This window comes from Lepisosteus platostomus, chromosome 21 (assembly GCF_059453375.1).
Source record: "Lepisosteus platostomus isolate fLepPlt1 chromosome 21, fLepPlt1.hap1, whole genome shotgun sequence".
NCBI classification, from domain to species: domain Eukaryota; kingdom Metazoa; phylum Chordata; class Actinopteri; order Semionotiformes; family Lepisosteidae; genus Lepisosteus; species Lepisosteus platostomus.
The window spans coordinates 11318341-11340924 of NC_142631.1; the positions used below are offsets into that span (position 1 = coordinate 11318341).

The following is a 22584-nucleotide window of genomic DNA, read 5'->3' on the forward strand; positions in this document are numbered from 1 at the left end:
ATCAGAATTTTAAGTTTTATGCTTAAATGAGTGTAATGTTTAAAAATGTTGTTCGTCACTCATGAATGTACACTACAGCAGTCTTTCATCGTCATGTCCTGATCCCTATTGCTCTTGAAATACATTGATTCTTATGGAGGAATATGTTGAACTCCTATTTATCCTCTGGAGAATATTTCTGTCCTCCCTGTCCCCATTAACCCCTACTTCCATTATTTATTATGGGAAATAATTCCCCACTTCACAAAGTTTCATCTGTTTTACAGTTCATATTACATGTTAACATTACTACTGTAACACACTACTACTGTAAAGCACTATGATTTATTGCTTGCTAGATATCCCAACTATGATGGTATTAAATGTGTCATTTGTATGTAAAATATTCAAACTCTGCAGTTCAGTCGTGTATTAAAAATGACAAGCAAGCAGGTAATTTGATTGCATTATCCATACAAAACAACGTTTGGTACTGTATGTCCAGAATTTGGCAGCCAGAATCCTGACAAGATCGCATACAGGCATATGTAAAGGTGCCACTACTAGCAGAAAGATGGATGCATACATTGTGAAGTTTACAATACAGCTACATCAGAATCCATCCCTCAGCACTGCGCCTAACTGACCACTGTAGGCCATGGTGTAGAAGACAGCCTGGATTTGACTTTTTTCTAGAAGTTTTGCTATCCCCCTGGGATGAAAACATACTGTATACTACGTTAAGATATGCACTCAGTTGCTACTTCTATCAATGTTGAATTTATTTGTCCAGACAATATGAGAGGGTTAAAAACCCTTCAGCATGATCTGAAGAATTTACCAAATTGTATTCTGTAGCTTTAGCCTCTACCTGAGGCTCGGCTGGTTGTCATGGAAATTCTAGCCCGCTTCTCAGCTCTCCGGCCGGAGCAAGTTTGATAATTGTAACAGATAGTTTCAGACAATCAGACGATAAAAGGCAGAACCCCAACAATCATGCACAAGTATAATATTTATACGTTGGTTTGGAGAGGTTGCATAAACAAAAATTGAAAAGACACCATTCTTTTTAGATTAATCTGTCTGATAACTATGAAATGGTACTGTGCTGTTCCACAGCAAGCAGAGTTAAATGTAGTAATGAAACTGTCATAACAAAAAGAACATATGGTAAAGCACAATACAAACATGGGAGACCATGAAACAACAGGAAACAGCACCAGAGTCTCACAAAAGGTTTTTTTTTTAAACTACTCACTAAAAAAAGTGCATGTAGGCCATAACACAGGCACAGTGCTGCACAATAATATTCAGCTCAAGCCAAGTCATAAAGAAAAAAACAAACAAGTTAAACTCCTTAAAAAAATAAAGCTGTAACATCCTTCAGGCGCGAGCACTTAAAGAGACAATCAGGACAATGACACTTCGATTATTTATTTCACAGCACTTTATACCCAGGTCTTCCTCTAGTGTCGAATCGTAAGGAAGATACTCTAATTTCTTCAATCCCGAGGCTAAGCCAAAACTGCTGTGAGCAGCTTATAAAACAAAAAAAAGCATTACAGAGCAGCTAAATCAGGCAGAATACAAAGCAAAATGGCCATTAGTGTAAGGAGATTGGGAGAGCTACGGGCATTGTCTTGGGATTGCAGTGCAGTGCTGGAGTTTTAAGAGGTTTTAGATGAGGGCTAAGAGACTTCAGCCCCACTGTAACCCTAAGATATTGCCGAATGCAATGAAGACAATGTCCTGGATTTAAGGCTGATCCCCTGACCAGCTTGGGATCTCCGGGCAGGCTTTGGGAAGATTTGCCCATACTTTTTCCTACTGCTCCTTCATTAGTCAAATTGGTTTTTGCCACCAACTTCCTCCAACCCCCACCTTCCTCTCTTGCTCTGTCCGTTTTGACACATGCAGTATGTTTTCAGCAGAATAGGCTTAAGAGCGGCAGAGCTATGACATACAAGGTCAGGCAGTGATCCTTTCCAAGCAGAAATCAATAGTTAGGGCCTCACAATTGTCTGGATCGTTAAAGACGCTTCTTTGAGTGCAGTTTGAGCTCTATGATCATGTACTTGAACCTGGGTCAAGACATTAACTGACTGTAACCTAACTGGAAGTTCCTAATCAGAGAAACGCAAGGATGGAATAGCTGGCCAGGGCCCCCTTCCAGACATGTGCAGGTGTTCAGTGCTATTAGTGAGGTTGTACATCTTTTCCACTGGCCAGTACAGGGTCTGTGTTGCCTGTGATAATAAACGTAATAATAAACTTATTTATATTTATATAGTGCCTTTAAAGGTGGCTTCTCAAAGCTCTTTACAGAATGACAACAACAATAAATTAAAAGAAAACACAAGATAAAACCCAATTACAATATACAGAGGAGACCGTGGGTGGCGGTACTAAGAAAAACAGAGGGGTGAAGAATGGAACCAGTTAAGTAAAGGCTCTTCTAAAGAAGAAGGTTTTGAGTCCTGATTTGAAGGAGTTTAGAGAAGGTGACTCTCTGATATCCTTGGGCAGAGAGTTCCTGAGCTTGGGGGCATAACAGGAGAAGGCCCTGTCACCCATACAATGTAGACGGGCTTGGGGGACAGTTTGGAGAGCAGAATTAGAAGAGCGAAGGTTGCGAGGTGGGGAGTAGGGCGATAATAGTTCAGTCAGGTGAACTGTGATGTTAAAGGATGAGTGGCTCAGAGGTGGGTGGACTGGAGGAGACCGGCTCCACGTTCTCATTCTCCCCCCTGGGGGGCTGTGGGGTTTGTAGCCATGAACAGATATGTGAAAGATGCAATTTGCTTGTCCCAGTTGTATTGGGAGTAAAGAAAATAACTGGCGATTCTCATTTTAGAAAAAAGTCAATACATTCATCCCTCATTAATCACATTGTACACATTACTTACATGTACAAGCAACACACATACATATTGTACTTACTTAGATGAGTAAACTTTCCCTGTTAATAGCAGCTCAGGGTGTCTCTCGTTCTTTCACTTGTATTTTTTGCTCCTCTGAGCTGTTGTCATTTGAACGCATGATTTTAAATTGGAAGGGTATGGATACAAGTTATGGTGAATAATTGACCAATTGAAAATGATTTTGTCCTCCATTGTGTCTGCAGGGTTGAGATCTGCTTCCTGGTTTTGTAAAAAGCTGGACCAGGTACTTATAGTTATAACGGTAGTGAACAGGGTGGCATAGTGGCAACAGAGGTTGGCATTGCTGACTCAAAGTGCTGGGGCCCTGGGTTCAGTTCCAGAGTTGGGGTGCTATCTGTGTGGAGTTTGTACATTCTCCTTGTGTACATGTGGGGGTCCTCCTGGGTTCTTTGATTTCCTTCTGCAGTCCACAGCCATACCAGTAGGTTTATTAACTTCTGGGAAAACTGGACCCGGTGCGAGTGTGGGCTTACAGTATATGTGTCTGTGTGCACCCATTACTACCTGAGATAGGCTCTGGCTCCCTCACAAACCCTGAATTGGATGAATTCAAACCCGGAATAAAAGTAAATATTATGTATTTCTGTGCATCATTAACAATGATAAACTTTAAATAAATATTTGTCCTTCAGATATTTTCATTGCTCTGCAAGCTCACCGTGGCAGGAATACATTGCATGCCTACATGTGTTACTGCTCAAATATTATTCGCTATTGTACATACAGTGTGTATCAAATGTGTCAGCTTAACAGACAGAATAATAAATGAGCAATAGAAAGGGAAGGTTTCTGGACATTTTAAGAAAAGACTGTAGAAATCTGCTTCTAAAACTGGTTGCATTGTTGCTGTGCCAAGAAAATGGAGATACAGTAGTAGTAGGAGATACTTTATAAGAAGCATATCAGGAGAACAGCATTCTTGAGGACTCTCTATCACACTAGCAAGGTACTAGAAGTGTACTGGTGAGGAAGAGAACTGCATTTGGCAGTATTGTCCAAAATCTAGTAAAACAACACGACCCCACTCTGCATGTCACTGTATGTCATCTCTACCTAAAAGTACACAAAAAGGAAATCTAAATAATATATATAACACGGAAATAAAGTAATTATCATGAGAGAAAACTTCAGTGCCTGTTGACTTTTGAAGGAAAGCCTCTGGTTTCATAAAGAAATCTCCTTGTTTTCCTGTTGTATGATCCTTTACGACCAGTTTAAAGGGATGTTGTTTTTCTCAGTTACTCGGGCCTCCTGAGTCTCCTCTCACTCTCTCACACCCATTAAGGGCCTCAGCCTGGGCATTACCCACAAGCCAAAGGGACAAATCCCCCTAAAAGCCTTGCTAAGTGCTACGGTTTCAAAGTCACATTTTCTGGACTTTCATCATTTGTTGCAATTTTTAATTACTACAACGGAGATAACAAAACAGCAAAGTGGACAAATCAGGATTTCAGTTATAGCGCCAGCAGGGGGGTACATATCAACCTGATCTGAACTGAACTCTGATGTGCACTTAAGAGGGTAAAGAAAGGGGCCTTGCTAACATAATTAATCTTAAACACTTGTATACATATTTTAATAAAAAAAAGGTAGAGAATGCAGTTGAATTGAAATGATTTTTCCCCCCAAGATTTCCAACAATTTTACCTGATGTTTTCCTTTAATCAAACCAGATCATGGAGTCTTTATGGGGTCCTGTTGTTCAGTAAGCTTCTGCTTGTGAAATTGGACTTTTTTTAGCAACTGCAAAACTATGTAACCAGATTGTTTCACATTAGACTCCTGGAGCCAATTTAGAATGCCTAATTTCCTACATGCTTAAAACGCAAAGTACCTGCTGTAACTTTGGGTCTTTATTTGGGGGGGGGGGGGTTGAATTTTGGTTTGAAATTTAAATATATTTAAGTCTGTTGATTTTCTTAACACAAGAGTTATGGTACCATCTGAGTCTGTACATACAGTAGCTATGTCTAGGGTATGAAAAAGACTGAGGAATGCTCGAATTTTGCTTAAAGTATCAAACAATGAGCTAGTGTTTCGGAGACCTTAGCAAGGGGAAAACAAGGGCAGGGACCACACCACATGTTAAGATCTGCACTCTTACTAACCAATCAAGTTGTCAGTTGGACTATTAATGATGTTTAAAGTATCAACGGCATTCAGGTGTGTAAAGAGAAGTGAATACGTTGCAGGCTGCTTGTGAAATTTACCAAGCCCCTGGTGTACAGTGTGTACCTGAGGTCTTCTGATCCTTTTCCCTCCTGGCATGAGCTCCTGCTTGGTTTTTGTCAATAACCTCTTCCCGTCTGCGACTTCCTTTTTGGGTCCTGTAAACAGATTACAAACAGGTTAGTCGGTGCCCATGTTCCTGGCTGTAACTGAGGCTTAAGTGAAAAGAAATGGGAAAAAAAAGAGGCTCCCATTTCAAGACAGGCCAAAGTCATCTTCGTTCAGGAGTCTAAGAAACACATAATTTAAATCTGTACAGAGAGACAAACAAGTACTGTGCCTGGGGACAGAGATCCTGACTTACAGGACAGTACTGGTTGGTACACTGTCGATTTTCCCGACTTGTTGGTATAATATTACTTAGCTGGAGAATAAAGATCTGGATCAGTAGACCCATTTAGCTCCAGTCCTCCAGGGCCACACTGTCCTCTGAGCTCTTTAATCATGTGCTGGGGAGTCAAACGAACTGGTGGACTATGACTCTGCAGGGTCAGACTGGAGCTGTCAAATATAAGACTGAACAAAAGATGGACCTCTCCAGTTGATCAAATACTGAAGGTGCTTGACTGAGTGCTAACTTGGTTGGACTATATGATCCCTGGGGTTTGCGAGTTTGAGTCCGGGTCATGTCCTTGCCAGCTGTGAGCAAGATTGGCTACACATTACCGAGGGCGGGATTAGTCGATCTGGCAGGAATACAGTGCTGGCAATGAGGCATGTGCCTCTACTCTAGTTGGCACTGAACGTCCTGTACAGGGCTCTGATACCCAGTACATGTTAAAAGACAAGTGGGTTAAAGGTGAAATAATCGGAAGAATTTGCCCACATTTTCCTGTATGCAGTCACACGGCTTTTGGTCCCCTTGTGTATCTGTGGAGGGTTCAGGCATGAAACACACAGAAGTGGCGATTCCAAAAATTGTGGGGAGTATACAAAAATTTAAATGTTTTTTTTCCTCAACTTTCCTCACTAAAATAAACATTTTCTTAGTGGTTTATAATTAATAATAATTCCTTAGACTTATAAAGAGCTTTTTTGAAATGCCCTGGGATTTTTAATGTTTTATGTCTCATCTGAAGGACGGCACCTTTTCCTTTTTACAGTAGAGTGTCCCCATCACTAAACTGGGGCATTAGGAGCCACACAGTCCACAGGGTGGGCGCCCCCTACTGGCCCCTCTAACACCTCTTCCAGCAGCAAACTTAGTTTTTCCCAGGAGGTCTCCCATCCAGGCACTGACCAGGCTCACACCTGCTGAGCTTCAGTGGGCTGCCAGTTGCGAGTTGTAGGGTGATATGGCTGCTGATATATTTATCCAATACAGGATCACAGGGGAGCTGAAGCCTACCCTAGCAACAAGGCAAGATATGCCCTAGACAGGACGCCAGTCCGTCAGAGGGTACACACTACCTACCAATGTCTTTGAATTGTGAGAGGAAACTGGAGCACCCAGAGGAAACCCATGCAAACAAGGGGAGAACACACAAACTCCACACAGATAGTAACCCAGAAATTGAACCCAGGGCCCAAGTGCTGTGAGGCAGCAACGATAACCACCACCACTGTGCAACCACCCACTAAAATAAAAAAAAAATGTATATACATAACATTTCTGTACTGTATGTAAAATTACAGAATTTGAGAATTCGCCAAAAAATAAACATTACAATCTGATGGTCAATTTTCAAAGACTGAAATTAAATATGTCAATTTTGGTGCAAATACAGGTAGGTTTCGGAAATTGTGAAATGCAGAACACCAAAATAACCAAAAAGATAAGACAAAAATTAAAAGCTACTGCTTTCCCTCAAACCAATTTTGAAGATGCTGCAAAGCCTACATTTACTAAAATGTAATGATGGTAAGAATGAACATCAGCTGAATATAAAATTTCCGATAATGCATATGTTAATTGAAGAATATATAGGAGAACTGTGTTTATCAGACACGTCTTTGGTTGTTTATTCATCTATTATAAGGTTTGCAACCCATTAATACAGGCCTCATTTGTCAAGGAATCATTATAATCAGCTCGGATGGACCTTAATTATTAAACTTCAAGTGAGTCTGAATTAATGTTCATAATGATCTTTAAATTTGAAAAGCAGTATTTTAGGAGAGAGAGTTATAGATGCAAAAACAAATCAATCAAAAGCAACAAGAAAGTAAGCTTGTGAAAAGCAGATCCAAAACTTTTGGCTGTGCAGCCACATGAGGTGTAAAGGAGAGAAAATGAACAGGAATGTGAAGGAAAGAACTGAGCAAAGAGGATAAAAGAAAGAATCTGAAAATGGGTAAGATCGATAAGGTGAGAAATGAGGCCTAAAATGAGGGATATCTAGGAGACAACTTCCAGAGGAGGTGTGACATTCTTAAACTGGTAAATAAATGGGGAGATTTAGAAAGATTTAATTAAGAACTGTGGAAAGGTGTGATCCTACTTTAAGCATAGTTTGGGCTTCTGATGTCTTCTTAGATACCCTGCTTGGGCTGCAGAGTTCTTTAATAGTCTTAATCTCAAGCTTTCTTATCTCAGAAGTGAACCTCATCATTGGAACGGGATAAGTTCAGCTATTATGGTTAAAATATCACAGATCTAGGGGCAAAACTAATTTTAAGGTTTTCCATTAGCATGCAGATCTAAGAGGGCACCATAACCCATATTCTAAGAACCCAAAAGGTTCATAAAGACTGAAACCCAAGCCAGTATGGAAGTCAATAACAACAGTTATACAGAGTGGAAAAAAATAATAACTGAGAAATGAGGACAGATGGTTTTTTGTTTATGTGAGAAGAAAAAAATGAATTAGATGTCAATTGGCATTTAATCTGCAATCAGCTTACTCAAATCTCATTTCATCTGTTTTTCTTCACACAGTAATAAGCTGTTCATTTCTGTTTCAGACAGCAAGAGGTCTGCCTTAGAGCCCCTACTCCCAGCTTAACAAAAGAGGTCCTTTCAAAAACAGATTGCCTTCTTCTTCATTCTATTTGTCCGTGTTCCTGTAGTAAACAACTTAAAGAAATGACCGTCTTTCTGAAAAGGCTATTGTTCTGATCCACTACCTTGAGATGACGTGCCTAACACGCACCAAAAAAAAAATGAAAAACAGAACTAAACATGGAAATTACCAACAAAAACAACCTCAGCAGACTGAAACATCTCATGTACTGCCAAGTGACAAGAAACAGTACACTTCAGCTAAAACCACTTGAGGATACTTATATGTTTTCAATGTTACCAAGGGGCACTCAAAAATTTTCAAATTTCATTACAGATACAGTATACAATCAGACTTGTGAATTATGTTGGTGTAAACAAGACTTGCTAATGGGATTTCTTCTTCTTTATACCTCCATTCTGAAACTGTATTCATACACCCCACTGGATTTACAAATCACTATTACAAATAGTACTGTTTTACCACAATGAGCATAGAAACGTAAGAAGGTAGCAAACAACAGGAAGGCTTTTGACCAGTCTTGCTTGTTTTGAGATTTACGAGCTTAGTCTGAAATTTCTAAATCTCAAATGCTATTGAAGCATTTCTTAAAAGAGCCCCATGTTTGCACTAAGCCACCTGACTAAGAAGCTTGAGCCAGATACTTTATATACAACCCTGTGTAAGAAGCATTTCTCTTTCTCTGCTATACATTCCCATAACAGGGCTTCTAAACCTTCTCCAGCAGGGACCCAGATTAAGTATGGGAATCAGCCTTGAGACCCATTATTCAATTTTGAATTAATTTCCTTTTAATTACTTTTCTGCTGTTGGCAATTCAAGAGCATTATTGTTATTAAAATATATTGAACACTTAGTAAATTAGGTACTTGTCCAGAAAATAGGAAAATATAATCAATAATTAATTATTTGGTAGTACACAAAGGTTTTGCAAAAGCACAATTATTAGAAACAGCACAAACGTAAAACAGTTATCAGTATATTAACATGAACCTTAACTTTATATAATCTTCGAAGATTTTCAGGGCTTTCCTTGACAGCTCTGATATTTCTGAGGACATGCTTAGTAAGAAGAAATGAAGGAGGCAGGTGTCCAATCCTTTTTCCTGTACACCCCTCTACACAGTGTAATATATAAAAATATACATTTGTTCTGATGTGGTCTAGATTTTTTTCTTGCAACGTTTGTTATAGATTTGAATGCTTCCAAAACATTTTTTTCTCTTCCAAAGGCTGTTGACAGAAAGTTGGCACATCGCAGATTATGTGTAATCACATAAATCCAATTTTGTTTTATAGCAGTAAAAGAGTGACAGATCTGACAAGCAGATGGGGTTGAACTGAGAGGAGTTCCGAGATGGGGTGCCTTGACTTATATTGAGGTCTTTTGGGGGTGGGGTTCTGAGGATGTTTTTTTAATGGAGGCAGGGTGGTACACTGTTAAGGGGCATGGTAAGGATTAGTATACACTACCCTGTACATACTCAAGCCACATCTTTAGGTCTCAAGACACTGGATGTGATCTCCAATACCCATGGCCAGTATTTCTATTTTATACTGAAACATATGCAGGGTCAACTTCTAAGAACAATACTGCTTAGATCTATTATAAAAGGTGAAAACATGTTGCAACGATAAAGAAATCTGTGCAGAAAAAAGGCAAAGAGCGCTTTAAATTGTACTATGAAGTAATTTGTGTCCTGTATTTTAATCAGGGTGTGACCAACCAATATTTTGGAAAAAAGTATTTTACTTCACGCCTGACCTAATTTCTTTCATCTCCTGACCAAATCCCCATTAGAACTTGTTGTCTATGAGGTTATTCTGGGACCAGATGAATGCAATCAATGAATGACAGACTCAACTGATCGAAGGCAAAAGAGACAAATATCGTGGTGTGTCACGTTCTGCGCTGAGAAACTGTCTCTAATGTGGGTTTGATAAATATATGGTACCTGTTTGTCCTCAGTTGAAGACTATTTTTTTTTGCTCCAGAGGAAGTTATCTTTAATCTGCCATTCGAGCTATGGGTTCTGTTACACAGTGAAGTACTACCCATGAAGCTGTTAGATGACCTTGCCGATTTCTGCAAATTTGTACGAATTTACTATTCTTCATTACAGGCAATTCCACTGTATTTACTACACACCTGCATTAATCTCATTTGAGTAAAATTACTGATTTGGAAACTAAACTCAGCATGTGTTTTTGATGCTACTGCATTAAAAATTACCCTCGTTAGACAATTAATTGCCAAATTTCATATACAAAATATGAGGCAATCCTTTTCATTTTAACATATATTGAACCAGAGGATGCTTCTGTCTAATCCCACCAGAATCTTCACATTTTGCCCTTTGTATTCTACATTATACAGTTCAGAGATTTGAATGGGCATTTTGTGAAGTCTTCATGGACCTTGTCTTCTTCAGAGGCGGCTGTACTGGAGATGCCTACAAAAGGTTCAGTGAACTGAACAGTAAGGGGTCTTGCAGGGGATTACGTAAAAAAAATAATATATATTTTTAGTGATGTTAGCAGTTCCGTTTTAGAGTGCCCTCCAAAAATATTGGGACTGCAAAGTCAAAATGATTCTATTATAAAATCGTTTTTTTTTCTTTCATTCTGGCTGAAGCCCTACATCACAATCAAGCAGGCTGTATCACAGAGCTTCTACTAAAGCTCACCTCTGCCTACACTTTATACTGTACATGCCCTTACCTCACTGGATGCCCAGAACACTTTTGATTGGTCGCAGTGGGAATATCAAGTGCTAGCTCAAGATTATACGAGCTTGAGATCAGGTTTCATTAATACAATTAAAATTTTATACACCAGCCCTTCAAGCAAAGGCGTTTAGAGGCAGAAAGTGCCTCCAGGGGCATTTGTCAGGGATTCCCACTTTAACCCCTGTGTGCCTTGTTTAAAGCACCCTTTCTTTAAGGTGTCTGTCAATTGACTCCCTCTGCCCCCATTTCCTTTAACAATACTCAACATTGCACATCTCTCTAGCCTGAAAACATGTTACATTTCCCAGGGCCTTTCCCCTCTGCTATTTTTGATGATTTTAGCACGCCATCGGGTTGTAAAATACAAGTGCAAGACATCATTACTGCCGGTTAAACCTTTTCATGGAGAAAGGGTTTTGGAACTGAGATGTAGTTTTCTGTATGTGCTTTTACAGTAAACAGTTTAAGTAACATTTTGAAAAACAAAGACATAGACATGACCAGATAAAAACACTCAATTCTCTTCCCACTCATATTTGCATAATACAAATCAATGCGTGTTTTCTCCTGAATCATTCTCGTTTTATAACTGTCTCTCTCCCTCACTATATGATGGGAAAAACCGCATACCGACAATTCTAAATTGACATGGAAAGAAAGTGTGTATTTACTTCATTTCACTGTGTGAATGATCTCCAGAGGATGCCAAATTAAAACAAATCAATTCTACCCCCGTGTTTTGTGACAATTAGGGGTAGTCTGCTCTATTTTGCCTGATTCACTGTACACTGCATTTGGGTTCTGTAATTATGTACTTGCATTTGATGTTCAGTAGATTCTTGAAAACCTTTGTGTGAAAACACAATACTCATTCTCCATAATCATAAACGTCATACAGATACGTTTTTTTCATTCTAGGACTTATCATATTAGGATATCTCAATATGAACTACCTGGCTCTTTTTTTCTGTAATTTCTCTGTTCTGCAAAGCATGGCCCCATGAAGGTGGTACAGCATTGCCAACATACCCAAAGCATCACTTTGGTGGGAATGTGAGAGGGGTGGAAATATTGCCCTATTTTTAACTGCTCTGTTTGGAAAAAAGTGAAATTCATAAAAAATATTTTCCCCAAAAAACCGAGAAGAAAGGGGAGGGAGTTTACGTCTGAGGGTCTAGATGCTGTGTTTTAAATATCTTTTTTTTATTCAGGCTGAAATCATGGCTCACTGCTCTCTCTAGTGGTTATCAAGTTCCCAGCTCCTTTATGACATCTCAGCAGATCCCTATTAGCTTCAGCATAAGCTTTACATTCTCTAGCAAGTAACTCTGGAAAAAGACACCCATAGTTTCTAGTGTTTTTTTCCATCTGTCTATTTTCTTATTTTTCTCATTATATCAACTCACAAACTTCTTTACCAAGCCAAGTGCACTTCCCTTAACTCTTTGGCCTTATTGTATGTCTCTTGAATCACTTTGCACTTTGCAGACACTGCCTTGCCTCACAAAGGCAAAGGAAATTGAGGCTTAAATAACAAACCTTTTTTCCAGTACAATAACCATCAAGGATGAAATAAAAAGCATATGAAACAAAAATGGCAACCTTCTAGGCAAAGACATGGTACTGACTGATTTACTAAACAAGTATTTCAGTTAACAGGTGTTAACTAAGGAATAGAGGTTGCTTATTAGACAGAATTAGTATAGAAATACTCAAGATTAAGACATTCCCAGGGCCTGATGGTATCTTACCAATTGTGCTCAAGGAAATGACAGATATAATTCAGAAGTCATTGATATAACTCTTCCAACAGTACCTTAAGACAGAGGTAATAATAATAATAATTATAATTGCTTACACTTATATAGCGCTTTTCTGGACACTCCACTCAAAGTACTTTACAGGTAATGGGGACTCCCCTCCACCACCACCAATGTGCAGCATCCACCTGGATGATGCGATGGCAGCCATAGTGCGCCAGAACACTCACCATACATCAGCTATCAGTGGGGAGGAGAGCAGAGTGATGAAGCCAATTTATAGAGGGGGATTATTAGGAGGCCATGATTGGTAAGGGCCAATGGGAAATTTGGCCAGGACGCCGGGGTTACACCCCTACTCTTTTCGAGAAGCGCCCTGGGATTTTTAGTGACCACAGAGAGTCAGGACCTCGGTTTTATGTCTCATCTGAAGGACGGCGCCTGTTTACAGTATAGTGTCCCTGTCGCTATACTGGGGCATTAGGACACACATGGACCGCAGGTTGAGCGCCCCGTGCTGGCCCCACTAACACCTCTTCCAGCAGCAACCTTAGTTTTTCCCAGGTATACCTGGAAAGGGTGGCAGTCCATTGCAGGGCACACACATATACAACAGGACCAATTTTCCCAGATGTCCATTAACCTACACGTTTGTCTTTGGACAGTGGAAGGAAAACAGAGCATCTGGAGAAAACCCATCTGAACACAGGGGGAACATATAACTGAAACTGAACTCAGGGTACCAGTGCTCCTGGGCTAACCACTGCACCGCCATGCTGCGGATCGAACAGCAGCAGTTCTCCACAAATCGTTTCTCCCCGTCTTGCAGGAATTTTAATTAAGATACTGTATTTCATCGTCTGCCTGACCCCCAGAAAGTTATTTGAACCAAGTGAAAAGGTCGGGTACAAAGAGAACTAGGTAACATCCCAAAAGAAATGTGTGCGGAACCAGAATGAAATGTTTTAAAAGAGAAAGCTAACTGCTCTCAAGGAAAGGATAGAAACAAGGAAATCAAAAACTTGTGTTTTTATTAAATTACTAAAACAGAATGTAGGACAGCGTCTATATGTCTACCGTTTTTAATAAAGCAAAGCTCAGCACTTACGTGAGCCAAACAAAGTACTAATCCCATAAGCCATTTTTTATTTTTTAAGGGGGGCATTAACGTATCAAAATTCACTTTAATCCACCAATGCTTAAAGCCGACCCTTCTCTTTTTATTAACCATGGAATTTTTAAGATTTGTGTTTCATTTAATAAACACTTCTAATACCCACTCCTGCTGTGCTTGTGTCACCTCATAAACTAATGCAGCTTTTAAAACTTCCAGTAATTACTTACTTGTAATTTAATGCCAGAGAGCAAACCCACTACAAAAAGCATGTAGCAGGTGGAAACAATAGCACCAAAATAGAATTGACAGGACTACAACAGACTGAAACTCAATTGTCGGGATTGTGCAAGTGGCAAGCAATTTTTTTAAAACAGCCAGCCAGACTTAAGGCTGCAATAATATATGCGCAGGAAGCATTTGCTGTAAATTAAATAAATGAGACAGAATAGGTCATCTTTATTAAAATTAAGGTTTACTGAGGCAAATATTTTTTCTCATCCCCGAGCACTCCAAAGAGAAGTAGCCTACAAGCTACTGTAATTTTGCTAAATTACAATCGAGGCAAAATATACATCTCTTATAATCACTATATAGAAATTCTGATTAACTTAACTTTTAATATTGTAACATTCCTTTACATAAATTGTATGTGACCCAAAATACAACATACTGTACTAACTAGGTCAATAAGAGCAAACGACTATTATGAAGCCTAAGAAGTATTTGATATAATTTTATGCTGACCTGCGTTACATGTATAACTTTAGCTTAACTTGATCTAGTGACTTCAAGAAAAGTCAATACGAAAACACTTGCCTCAATACAAGACACTTGTTTTCAATATAATCTCCCCTTACCTACTGTAATATACTGTACCAAAAGAAAACAAACCCCCCCTCCCAAAAAAGTGATATTATGTATTTCTATGTTGCAATATTCTTACATGCAGGGTTTAAAGTGCAAAGATGAATTGTGATACGGCTTTTACTTGAATTCATACCTCAGCAATATTAAAAACTCTCAAATGTGAGCTTTCACTGAAGACTGAATTGGTACACAGTGAAGCTGAGTACTTTAACATACCTTGATGGCTTCCAGATGCTGAGTGTTGCTGGTCCTGCATTTTCGGTGGATTTCTCCCCTCGACTTTCTGCCCCTCTGACAGTAGCAGTCTGTTGAAGGAAACCTGTGGAAAGATTGTAAACACAACTCAGGACCCTTCCGGAGTAATATTACAAGAAGAACTGAACTATCATTCAAAAACCATGACAAAATGGATGCCTATCTTATAAGGTTTGCATTTTTCTTTTGTACTTCAAGAGTAGATAACCTATTTCATGATATATTGGATCACTTCAGGTCTTGACATTATATGTGTCCACATCTAAGTATTGTGATAATAGTGTGATGAAAGCATCAGGTACTTGAAACACAGGAGGAAAAATTTACAGCTGGCTTGTTGTTTGAAAAAGTTTGAAAAGATCAGAAAGAGGCCTGTATGTCAGAAACCAGTCAAGGTACAGAATAATACAATTAAGTAAAGAAACAACTGCGATTTTACCATCCTTATAACTTTTAATTTGGCCCCGACCAGCTCTATTGGTAGAGCATGAGACTCATAATCTCAGGGTAGCGGGATTGTGTCCAACGTCAGGCACCAGGTCCTCCATGTTGGAGGTTGGGCACAAGGCTAACAACCCTGTCCCGAAAAAAACTAACGTTATGGAAACAGCAACAGGATGTTGCTGCCCCTTCATGCTGGAAGGCATAATGGGCAAACATCCATCCATCCATCCATAACTTTCAATTTACTGTGATATAACACAGTAGCAACAGAGGAAAGCGAAGTAAATCACAGTAAAATCATCCAGGCATTCTCCCATTTTCTTTTAATTGAGGGTCACATGGGAACTGGAGACTATCCTGGCAAAAAACAACCACCCGGCAGAGTACACCCTGGATGGGACACCAGTCCATCGCAGGGCAGACACATAGCCACAAACACAGATGCGCACACACTCACACCTTGGGCCAATTTTCCCAGAAGCCAGTTTACCAACCAGTATAACTTTGGACTGTGGGAGGAAACAGAAAAACAGAGCACCCGGCAAAAACTCACACAAACATGGGGAGAACAAACTCCAGACAGATAGCACCCGAGGTTTGGAACTGAACCCAGGTCAGCAACTACCCACTGCACCATGCCACCCATTTTGGTGAGCCACTCATTTTATTAGCGACCCAAAATGAGTTCTAAACCAGAACAGAACTGAATAAAGACTGTGGCTTCAGTTCCTGGAACAGTAGCTTCACTCGTCACTAATGATTGCCAGCGCCAGGACAAGCTCTGGTACTCTCGCAACCCTGTACTGGACAAAGAGGTTAGAAAGATAGATGCTTCACCAAAACAAATACTAAATCATACTATAGTGTGTACCTGGCTGTGCCGCTATACACTCTGGGGCCTCTTCGCTCCAGGGCAGGTCCTCGCTGATGGAGGTGGAATCCCGGTCTCTTGGTTGTGCCGACGTCCCTCCCAGTGCCAAGGCGAGACTCCTGTTGTTCAGGGGCCCAGTGGGCTCTGCCACTGGGCGTCCTGTCAGGCCGCTCCCTGCGCCGAGGAGCGCAGCCTGCATCTCCACCCGGCTGCCCAGGGCTGCCGCCGCCTGTCTGAGGGCCTCCACTCGCCTGGCCTGTGCCTTCCTCGGGGAGGAGGCCAGGTCTACCAGTTTCAGGGGGCTGCCTCCCTCCATAGGCTGACCCCTTATCTTCAGCTTTTTCACTGCAGGTCTGGGAAAAGGGAAGTATTCATGACTTAATTGGACACTACGTTAACATGTGAATTGGAACTGCAACAGTTTCAAGTCATAAAACTCTTTTGAGTAACAGCTGGAAGAATTAATGTCTCAGAAAGAACACTGTTTCCCTAAGTGCAATTGGTACAATACTTCTAGCATCTTGAGCATTATGGCCATTACTGCCTCTTAGTTTTATATGAGCCAATATTAGGAAAAAGTCAATTAAAATCCACTTCCTTCATTATATAATAACCGGCTTTTCTGTGAGGTGAATAATACATCCTTGATAAAAACAACTTAGCTTTTAATGAGGGAGGAAGTATTTATGGATAAACATTAAAAAGTGTTATCGTGTAATTATTAGATCACAAGTTCTGATCTTGCAGAAAGAGCTGGGGACTTCTGAGTGGTATAATAGAAGGGCATTTTTATTTCATAGGATATGCTGCCCTCTTCTGGCCATTCATGATATAATCTAGTAAAATGTGCAGGTTGCCGCCGTTCACTCGTCTACACACTATGATAATAATTGCTTAGACTTATATAGCGCTTTTCTGGACACTCAAAGTTCTTTATAGTAATGGGGACTCCCCTCCACCACCACCAATGTGCAGCATCTACTTGTGACAGTAGCCAGAGTGCGCCGGTACACTCACCACACACCAGCTATCAGCGTGGAGGAAAACAGAATGATAAAGCCAATTCAGAGGTGGGGATTATTAGGAGGCCATGATTGATAAAGGCCAATGGGAAATTTGACCAGGACACCAGTGTAACACCCCTACTCTTTTTGAGAAACGCCCTGGGATTTTTACTGACCATAGAGATTTAGGACCTTGGTTTTATATCTCATCTGAAGGATGGCGCCTCTTTACAGTATAGTGTCCCTGTCACTATACTGAGGCATTAGGACCCACACAGAACACAGGGTGAGTGCCCTCTACTGGCCTCACTAACACCTCTTCCAGCAGCAACCTTAGTTGTTCCCAGGTGGTCTCCCATCCAGGTACTGACCAGGCTCACCTACAGTACTTACTGTAGCTTCAGCAGGTTGCCAGTTGTGAGTTGCAGGGGGAGATAGCCCTGTTATAGAACTCTTTGTTCTATAACAGAACAAAGACTTGGGCCATGTGCTTACCCATTACTCAAGAATTTTATTTCTTGTGAAATAAATATGGATTTGTGACACCCTTTTGCATTTACGTGCCAATAAGAGAAACTGGGAAGGAATGTACTGTTTAGTTGGACATGATTCACATGCCTTCAGCTGTTTGATTGTAAAACAGTAAATAAAGCTCTGATTGAATTTTAGATTCAGTGTCATCATCAACGCTGGTGTTCACAAACAATAAAAATGATTAATTGCTATTATATAAAGTTTTTCATCACAAGGGATCCCAAAGCATTTAACACATAGGAGGGGACCCAGATGGACAGGATTATTTAATTATTTAAGTACAGGCACAGCAACTGAACTACTTTGCACAGCTTCCTTGTCCTTGTGTGAGCCATGCATTTTTATCATACTGTAAAACCCACAAAGACATTCTAAGGTAATGGGTAGAATTGATTTAGATTAGACTGTACATCAGCTTAGTGGAATACTTGCTATATGCATTTGGTAACTTATATTACGAAACACAAATTAAGTTACTGCTACTTAATCATTGCTACTGCAATCATTGGACTTTACTGTGACTTTGTACGTAGCCCTTGACATTCTTTATTAATCACTCATACAAACCGACTTGTTGACCCTTACTGGGCTTCATCATCATTGCATAGTTCTATGCTGGTCACTGAAAGTTGTTAATATGCACCTGGTAAAAAAACCCATTCAGGATCATGGAGTTTTCCAAAGAAAGCAGCAGCAGCTATGAATGATATCACAACTGCCATGACATTCAGAGCAATGAAAATGAATAATATCGATACATTCCATAATTCATGGTGACAACTACTTGCAATATAACCACGCTTGGTGTTTCTTGGTGTTTCACATTTTATCTTTACTTTTATCTGGCAGTGTTCAATTTTCTGAGGCACTTGCGTTTATTCTAGTTTAGTTCTTGGTCCTTTAACTAAACAAATATTTTGCTTAACTGGTCATGCTAAATAGTGTTTCCCTGGAGCAGATAATTATTTAACTAATACTAAAGCAGGGATAAGAACATAAAAATTGTTACCAATTATAGAAGGCAATTCGGCCATTCCAGCCCATTCAGTAGATGGTACAGTACCTACAGCACGTGATCAAACGGTCTCATCCAGCTGTTTCTCAACAGAATCTAGCGAACAGGCTTCAAAGCTGAAGAGCTTGTTTCATACACCCACAAACCCTTGGGTAAAGAAGTACAGTACCTCCTATTCTATGGTTTAAATACACTTTCCCATCGTTTGCACTTGTGTCCCTTGGTTTGCGATTAATTCTGAAGAGGAACACGGAACTGAGTTTGCAATTGCCTTTCAGGATTTTGAATACTATGATCAAGTCTCCTAAAATGGCATGAAATCATGGCATTAGGGCACTGCCATAGTCAGCACGATTGAATCTGTATGGAGAGCCATATAATATATATATTGGCCTAACTGAAGTGGCTTAACACATTTTTCCACTACCGGACTAGTGAGCCCCCAGGACTGCAGTCACACACCCCTGATTTAAAGGTACAGATGAAACCTGGAGAGCTGTGCCTGTGAAAGACTGGATTTGAACGGCCTTTCTTTCCTGGAGAGATGAAAATAAAACAGGACAGTAAGCTCTCACCTTCTTTTCTGCTGTGGCTCTCCGGATTTCTTCACGTTCTGCTCTCTCTCACCTGGACCCAAAGAAGCAGGCTCTTCTTTCTGAAAAACAAAATAGAAATGCCTAGGTCCTGTATTTCTGCAAAGACTGAAACCTCTATCAAAGCCTGCTCAGTTTTGATGGGGCCAGTTATAAGTAATGATGAAATATGACAACAGTACAGTAAGTACTGTATATATGTATAACGCTGAAGGTTATTGTAGAATGCCAATACTGTATTAAGTAACATTTCATTTTTACACAAAAGCTGTTGTTACGTGACTTGGCAAATGCTTTTATCCAAAAGCAACTTACATTTGCACTCATTAGTACATTTTAATGGAACATCCTGGGTGAAGCACATTGCTCTAGTGTACAATAGCAACATCCCATATGGTATTTAAACCCACAACATTCTAGTTAATTCAAAATTCTTACTCAAACTCCACTTTTTTAATTTACAGGGCATTATATAGACACTCTATTCCATTACGATTTCTGTATTTACTGCATTTTTGTATCCCATTGAAGTCTCCAAATATAACAATTACTTCACAGTAAGAGCAATGATCATTTAATATAATAAAGGTGAATAAGTGAAAATGTATCAAATATATCAGTAGATAAATCAATTCCATCAGGACCACTCATCATTAACTGAAGCTTCTGTGTCAAGATGTCATAATAATAAGGTATCACTAATCATCCATAGAACAAAATAAGAGTTCTTTGACAGGTCTGGGATGTATGATTGCTACTAGAAATATTGTTGGATAAGGATGGACAGGAACGCTGCTAACCAGGCAGTAGAAGTTCAAGTAGGTACAGTAGCTTTAACAGGCTGCAAAGGAACAACTAAAGGTTTATTCCATGCTGTAAAGAAAAGAAAAGAGCCGCAACGTTTCGGCCCTCTTCAGGTGTGAGGGAGAGAGGAAAACAGGCAGTTGACAGACCATGGGAGGGCAAAGATAGGAGTGGGGAGAAGGCGGGAGCAGGAGAGAAGAAGTATCGACACTCGGGCGGTGTGAGGTCAAGAGGTGAAGAGAGGTACAACGGGCAAGTGAATAGAGATTTAGAGATTTAGATTTAGATAGGATTAGAAGGAAATGAATTTGTCGTTGAGAGAAGGGGGAAGGTGTGATGTTAATTTCAGGTTGTGTCAAACACACTGCCCTGTGTTCACAGACCTTGCAGGAGCTTGTGGGCCTGTTTCTCTCCTTTACTCCACGATCGCGGTGGCTTCTTTGAGCCTTGTGCAAGGCTTCCTGCTGCTTCCTCAGTACCTCCTGCATCATATTCTTCCTCCTCTCCTTTTCTCTCAGAGCTTCCTGTTTCTCCTGCTGTGCCTTCCTCCTCCGCGCTCTCTCCTGCTGCCCCATGAAGGCCTGCACTTCCTCTGCCCTGCGGCTCCCAGATACCGCGGGGCGCCGTACGCCCACATTTTCCTTTCCACCAGATAGGTTCCTACAAAGGGCAGAGGTGGGTGACGCAGAGTCAGGGCTCCTCAGGGTTCTCAGTGGGGTGAGGGGGTCATTACTGAGGGAGGTGGGACCAGCAGAAAAAGTGCTTCCTTGGGGAGAGGAGGAGCTGTTGGAGATGCCATGACGTGTGTGTAAAGAGGAGGCGCTAGATGATTTGGGAACACTCTTTAGAGGTGGTGGTCTCTCCTTGGAGATAGAAGAGGTCCTGCCGGAGGGAGAGGGGCACTTTTCCAAGAGAGTCTTTGAGTTGAGATTTTCTGAAGGGGTGTGGCCTTCTCTACCGAACGTTTGACTATTTGGGGGAGCCGAAAGTTTTCCATTGGAAATGACATCAAATGGGCTACGTTTTTGTTCTCCTGGAAACTTCACCCCTTGCGTTTTTCCACATGGGAACTGAGCGTCTGGAAAAAAAAAAGAAAAGCAACCATATTAGACTGAAAATGTCAATGTCAGCAACATAAAACATACCTGCATATCATAGCAGAACATATTTTGCACAAAAAACGAGTTCTGCATTGAAGCAACACTTTTCTGGCCTACAATTACTTTTACTGACTAATAATGAGGAATGGCAGTTCAGAGAGCTTAGTGTTGCTACCACAACTACTGCTACAGTATTTACAGCTACTACTGCTGTTTACAATAACGCTAATTATTAATTACATTTTGCCATGCAGTGACACGGAGGGATCACTTGCCTCTTGTCCAGGGAGGGGCGCTGTTTTCTCGCTGTGTTTCAGGGTGCTGTTGAGGGGGTCCGAGGATCTGCATCACCAGACGCTGAGCGTCCTTCCAGGCCGACACCCCCGGAGCGCGGCTTGCTGTGCGGGGACACATGGAGACGTCTGCAGTGCACTGCTTGCCTGTGGAATCCCAGCTGTGAACTTACACTCTACCCCTACGACTTCAGACCTTCGGGAGTCACACAGCCAGGTTCTCCCATCTCAGCCATGGACCTCTGTAGTTCTGTCAGGGTGGTCATTGGGTTCTTGGTCACATTTCTGACTAAGGCCCTTCTAGGAACAGTTTGGGTGGTTCCATATTCCATTGCCTTATGATGAACCTGACTGCACCCCTGGGAACTTTCAACACCCTGGATATATTTTTATACTCCTCCCCAAGATCTGTGCCCCTTCATAATTCTTGTACAGACAGCCCCTGGTGGAGTTTCTGCTCTGTCAACTGAGGGACAGGTGTATATAGACAAGTGTATTTCTTCTGAAATCATGTCAACCAATTGCACTGACCACAGGTGGTCTCCATTCAAGTTTTGGAGTGGTTTCACAAGGAAAATGAGATGTGCCTGGGATCAATTTTGACTGGTATAGCAAAAAGGCAGAATATTGATCAATTCAAGACGTTTCCATTTTTTTTACATCACGTATAAAAAAACATTTTGTTAAACATTAACAATCACATAAATGTATTTCTATTTGAGTTTGTAACATCACAAAATGTGAAAGGGGGTGAGTCATTTATAGTACGAAGGCACTGTAAATAGTACAACTTGAAATTTGAAAATATTTCCATCAATACTCCAGTGTCATAAGTCACAGGTACTCAAAGCATATGCATAGAGATTTTCTAAGCACAGTGGCCATCCAACTGTAATCTGTGCTTTGGACCGATCACAAACACTGCATTAAGGAAAATTAGAGAATAATTTTCCATATGCCACCTCGCTTTATATTATGAGCTGTTATGCATTTTTTTTATTATTGTTCTATTAGTTCTCTGGTCTTCTGTGCAAAACAGATATAGCCTGTTGACTAGGTCATTATTATAGAATAGAATGTATTCT

At 40.5% G+C, this 22584-nt stretch overlaps 1 protein-coding gene across 8 annotated transcripts in view; it reads right to left on the reverse strand.

Annotated features, from left to right (window-relative positions):
* LOC148644040 (centrosome-associated protein 350) overlaps positions 1 to 22584 on the reverse strand; it is a 73103-nt gene that overhangs the window by 28258 nt on the left and 22261 nt on the right. For 7 of the 8 annotated variants that reach the window (XM_088615178.1, XM_088615179.1, XM_088615171.1 and 4 more), the window contains 6 exons: positions 21482 to 21604; positions 20490 to 21184; positions 19285 to 19364; positions 16145 to 16509; positions 14803 to 14905; positions 5157 to 5248 (listed from right to left, as the gene is read on the reverse strand). In XM_088615178.1, coding sequence (XP_088471304.1) covers positions 5157 to 5248; positions 14803 to 14905; positions 16145 to 16509; positions 19285 to 19364; positions 20490 to 21184; positions 21482 to 21604 — 1458 coding nt within the window. The remainder of the gene's footprint in view (positions 1 to 5156; positions 5249 to 14802; positions 14906 to 16144; positions 16510 to 19284; positions 19365 to 20489; positions 21185 to 21481; positions 21605 to 22584) is intronic. The other variant, XM_088615173.1, reaches the window with a different exon arrangement.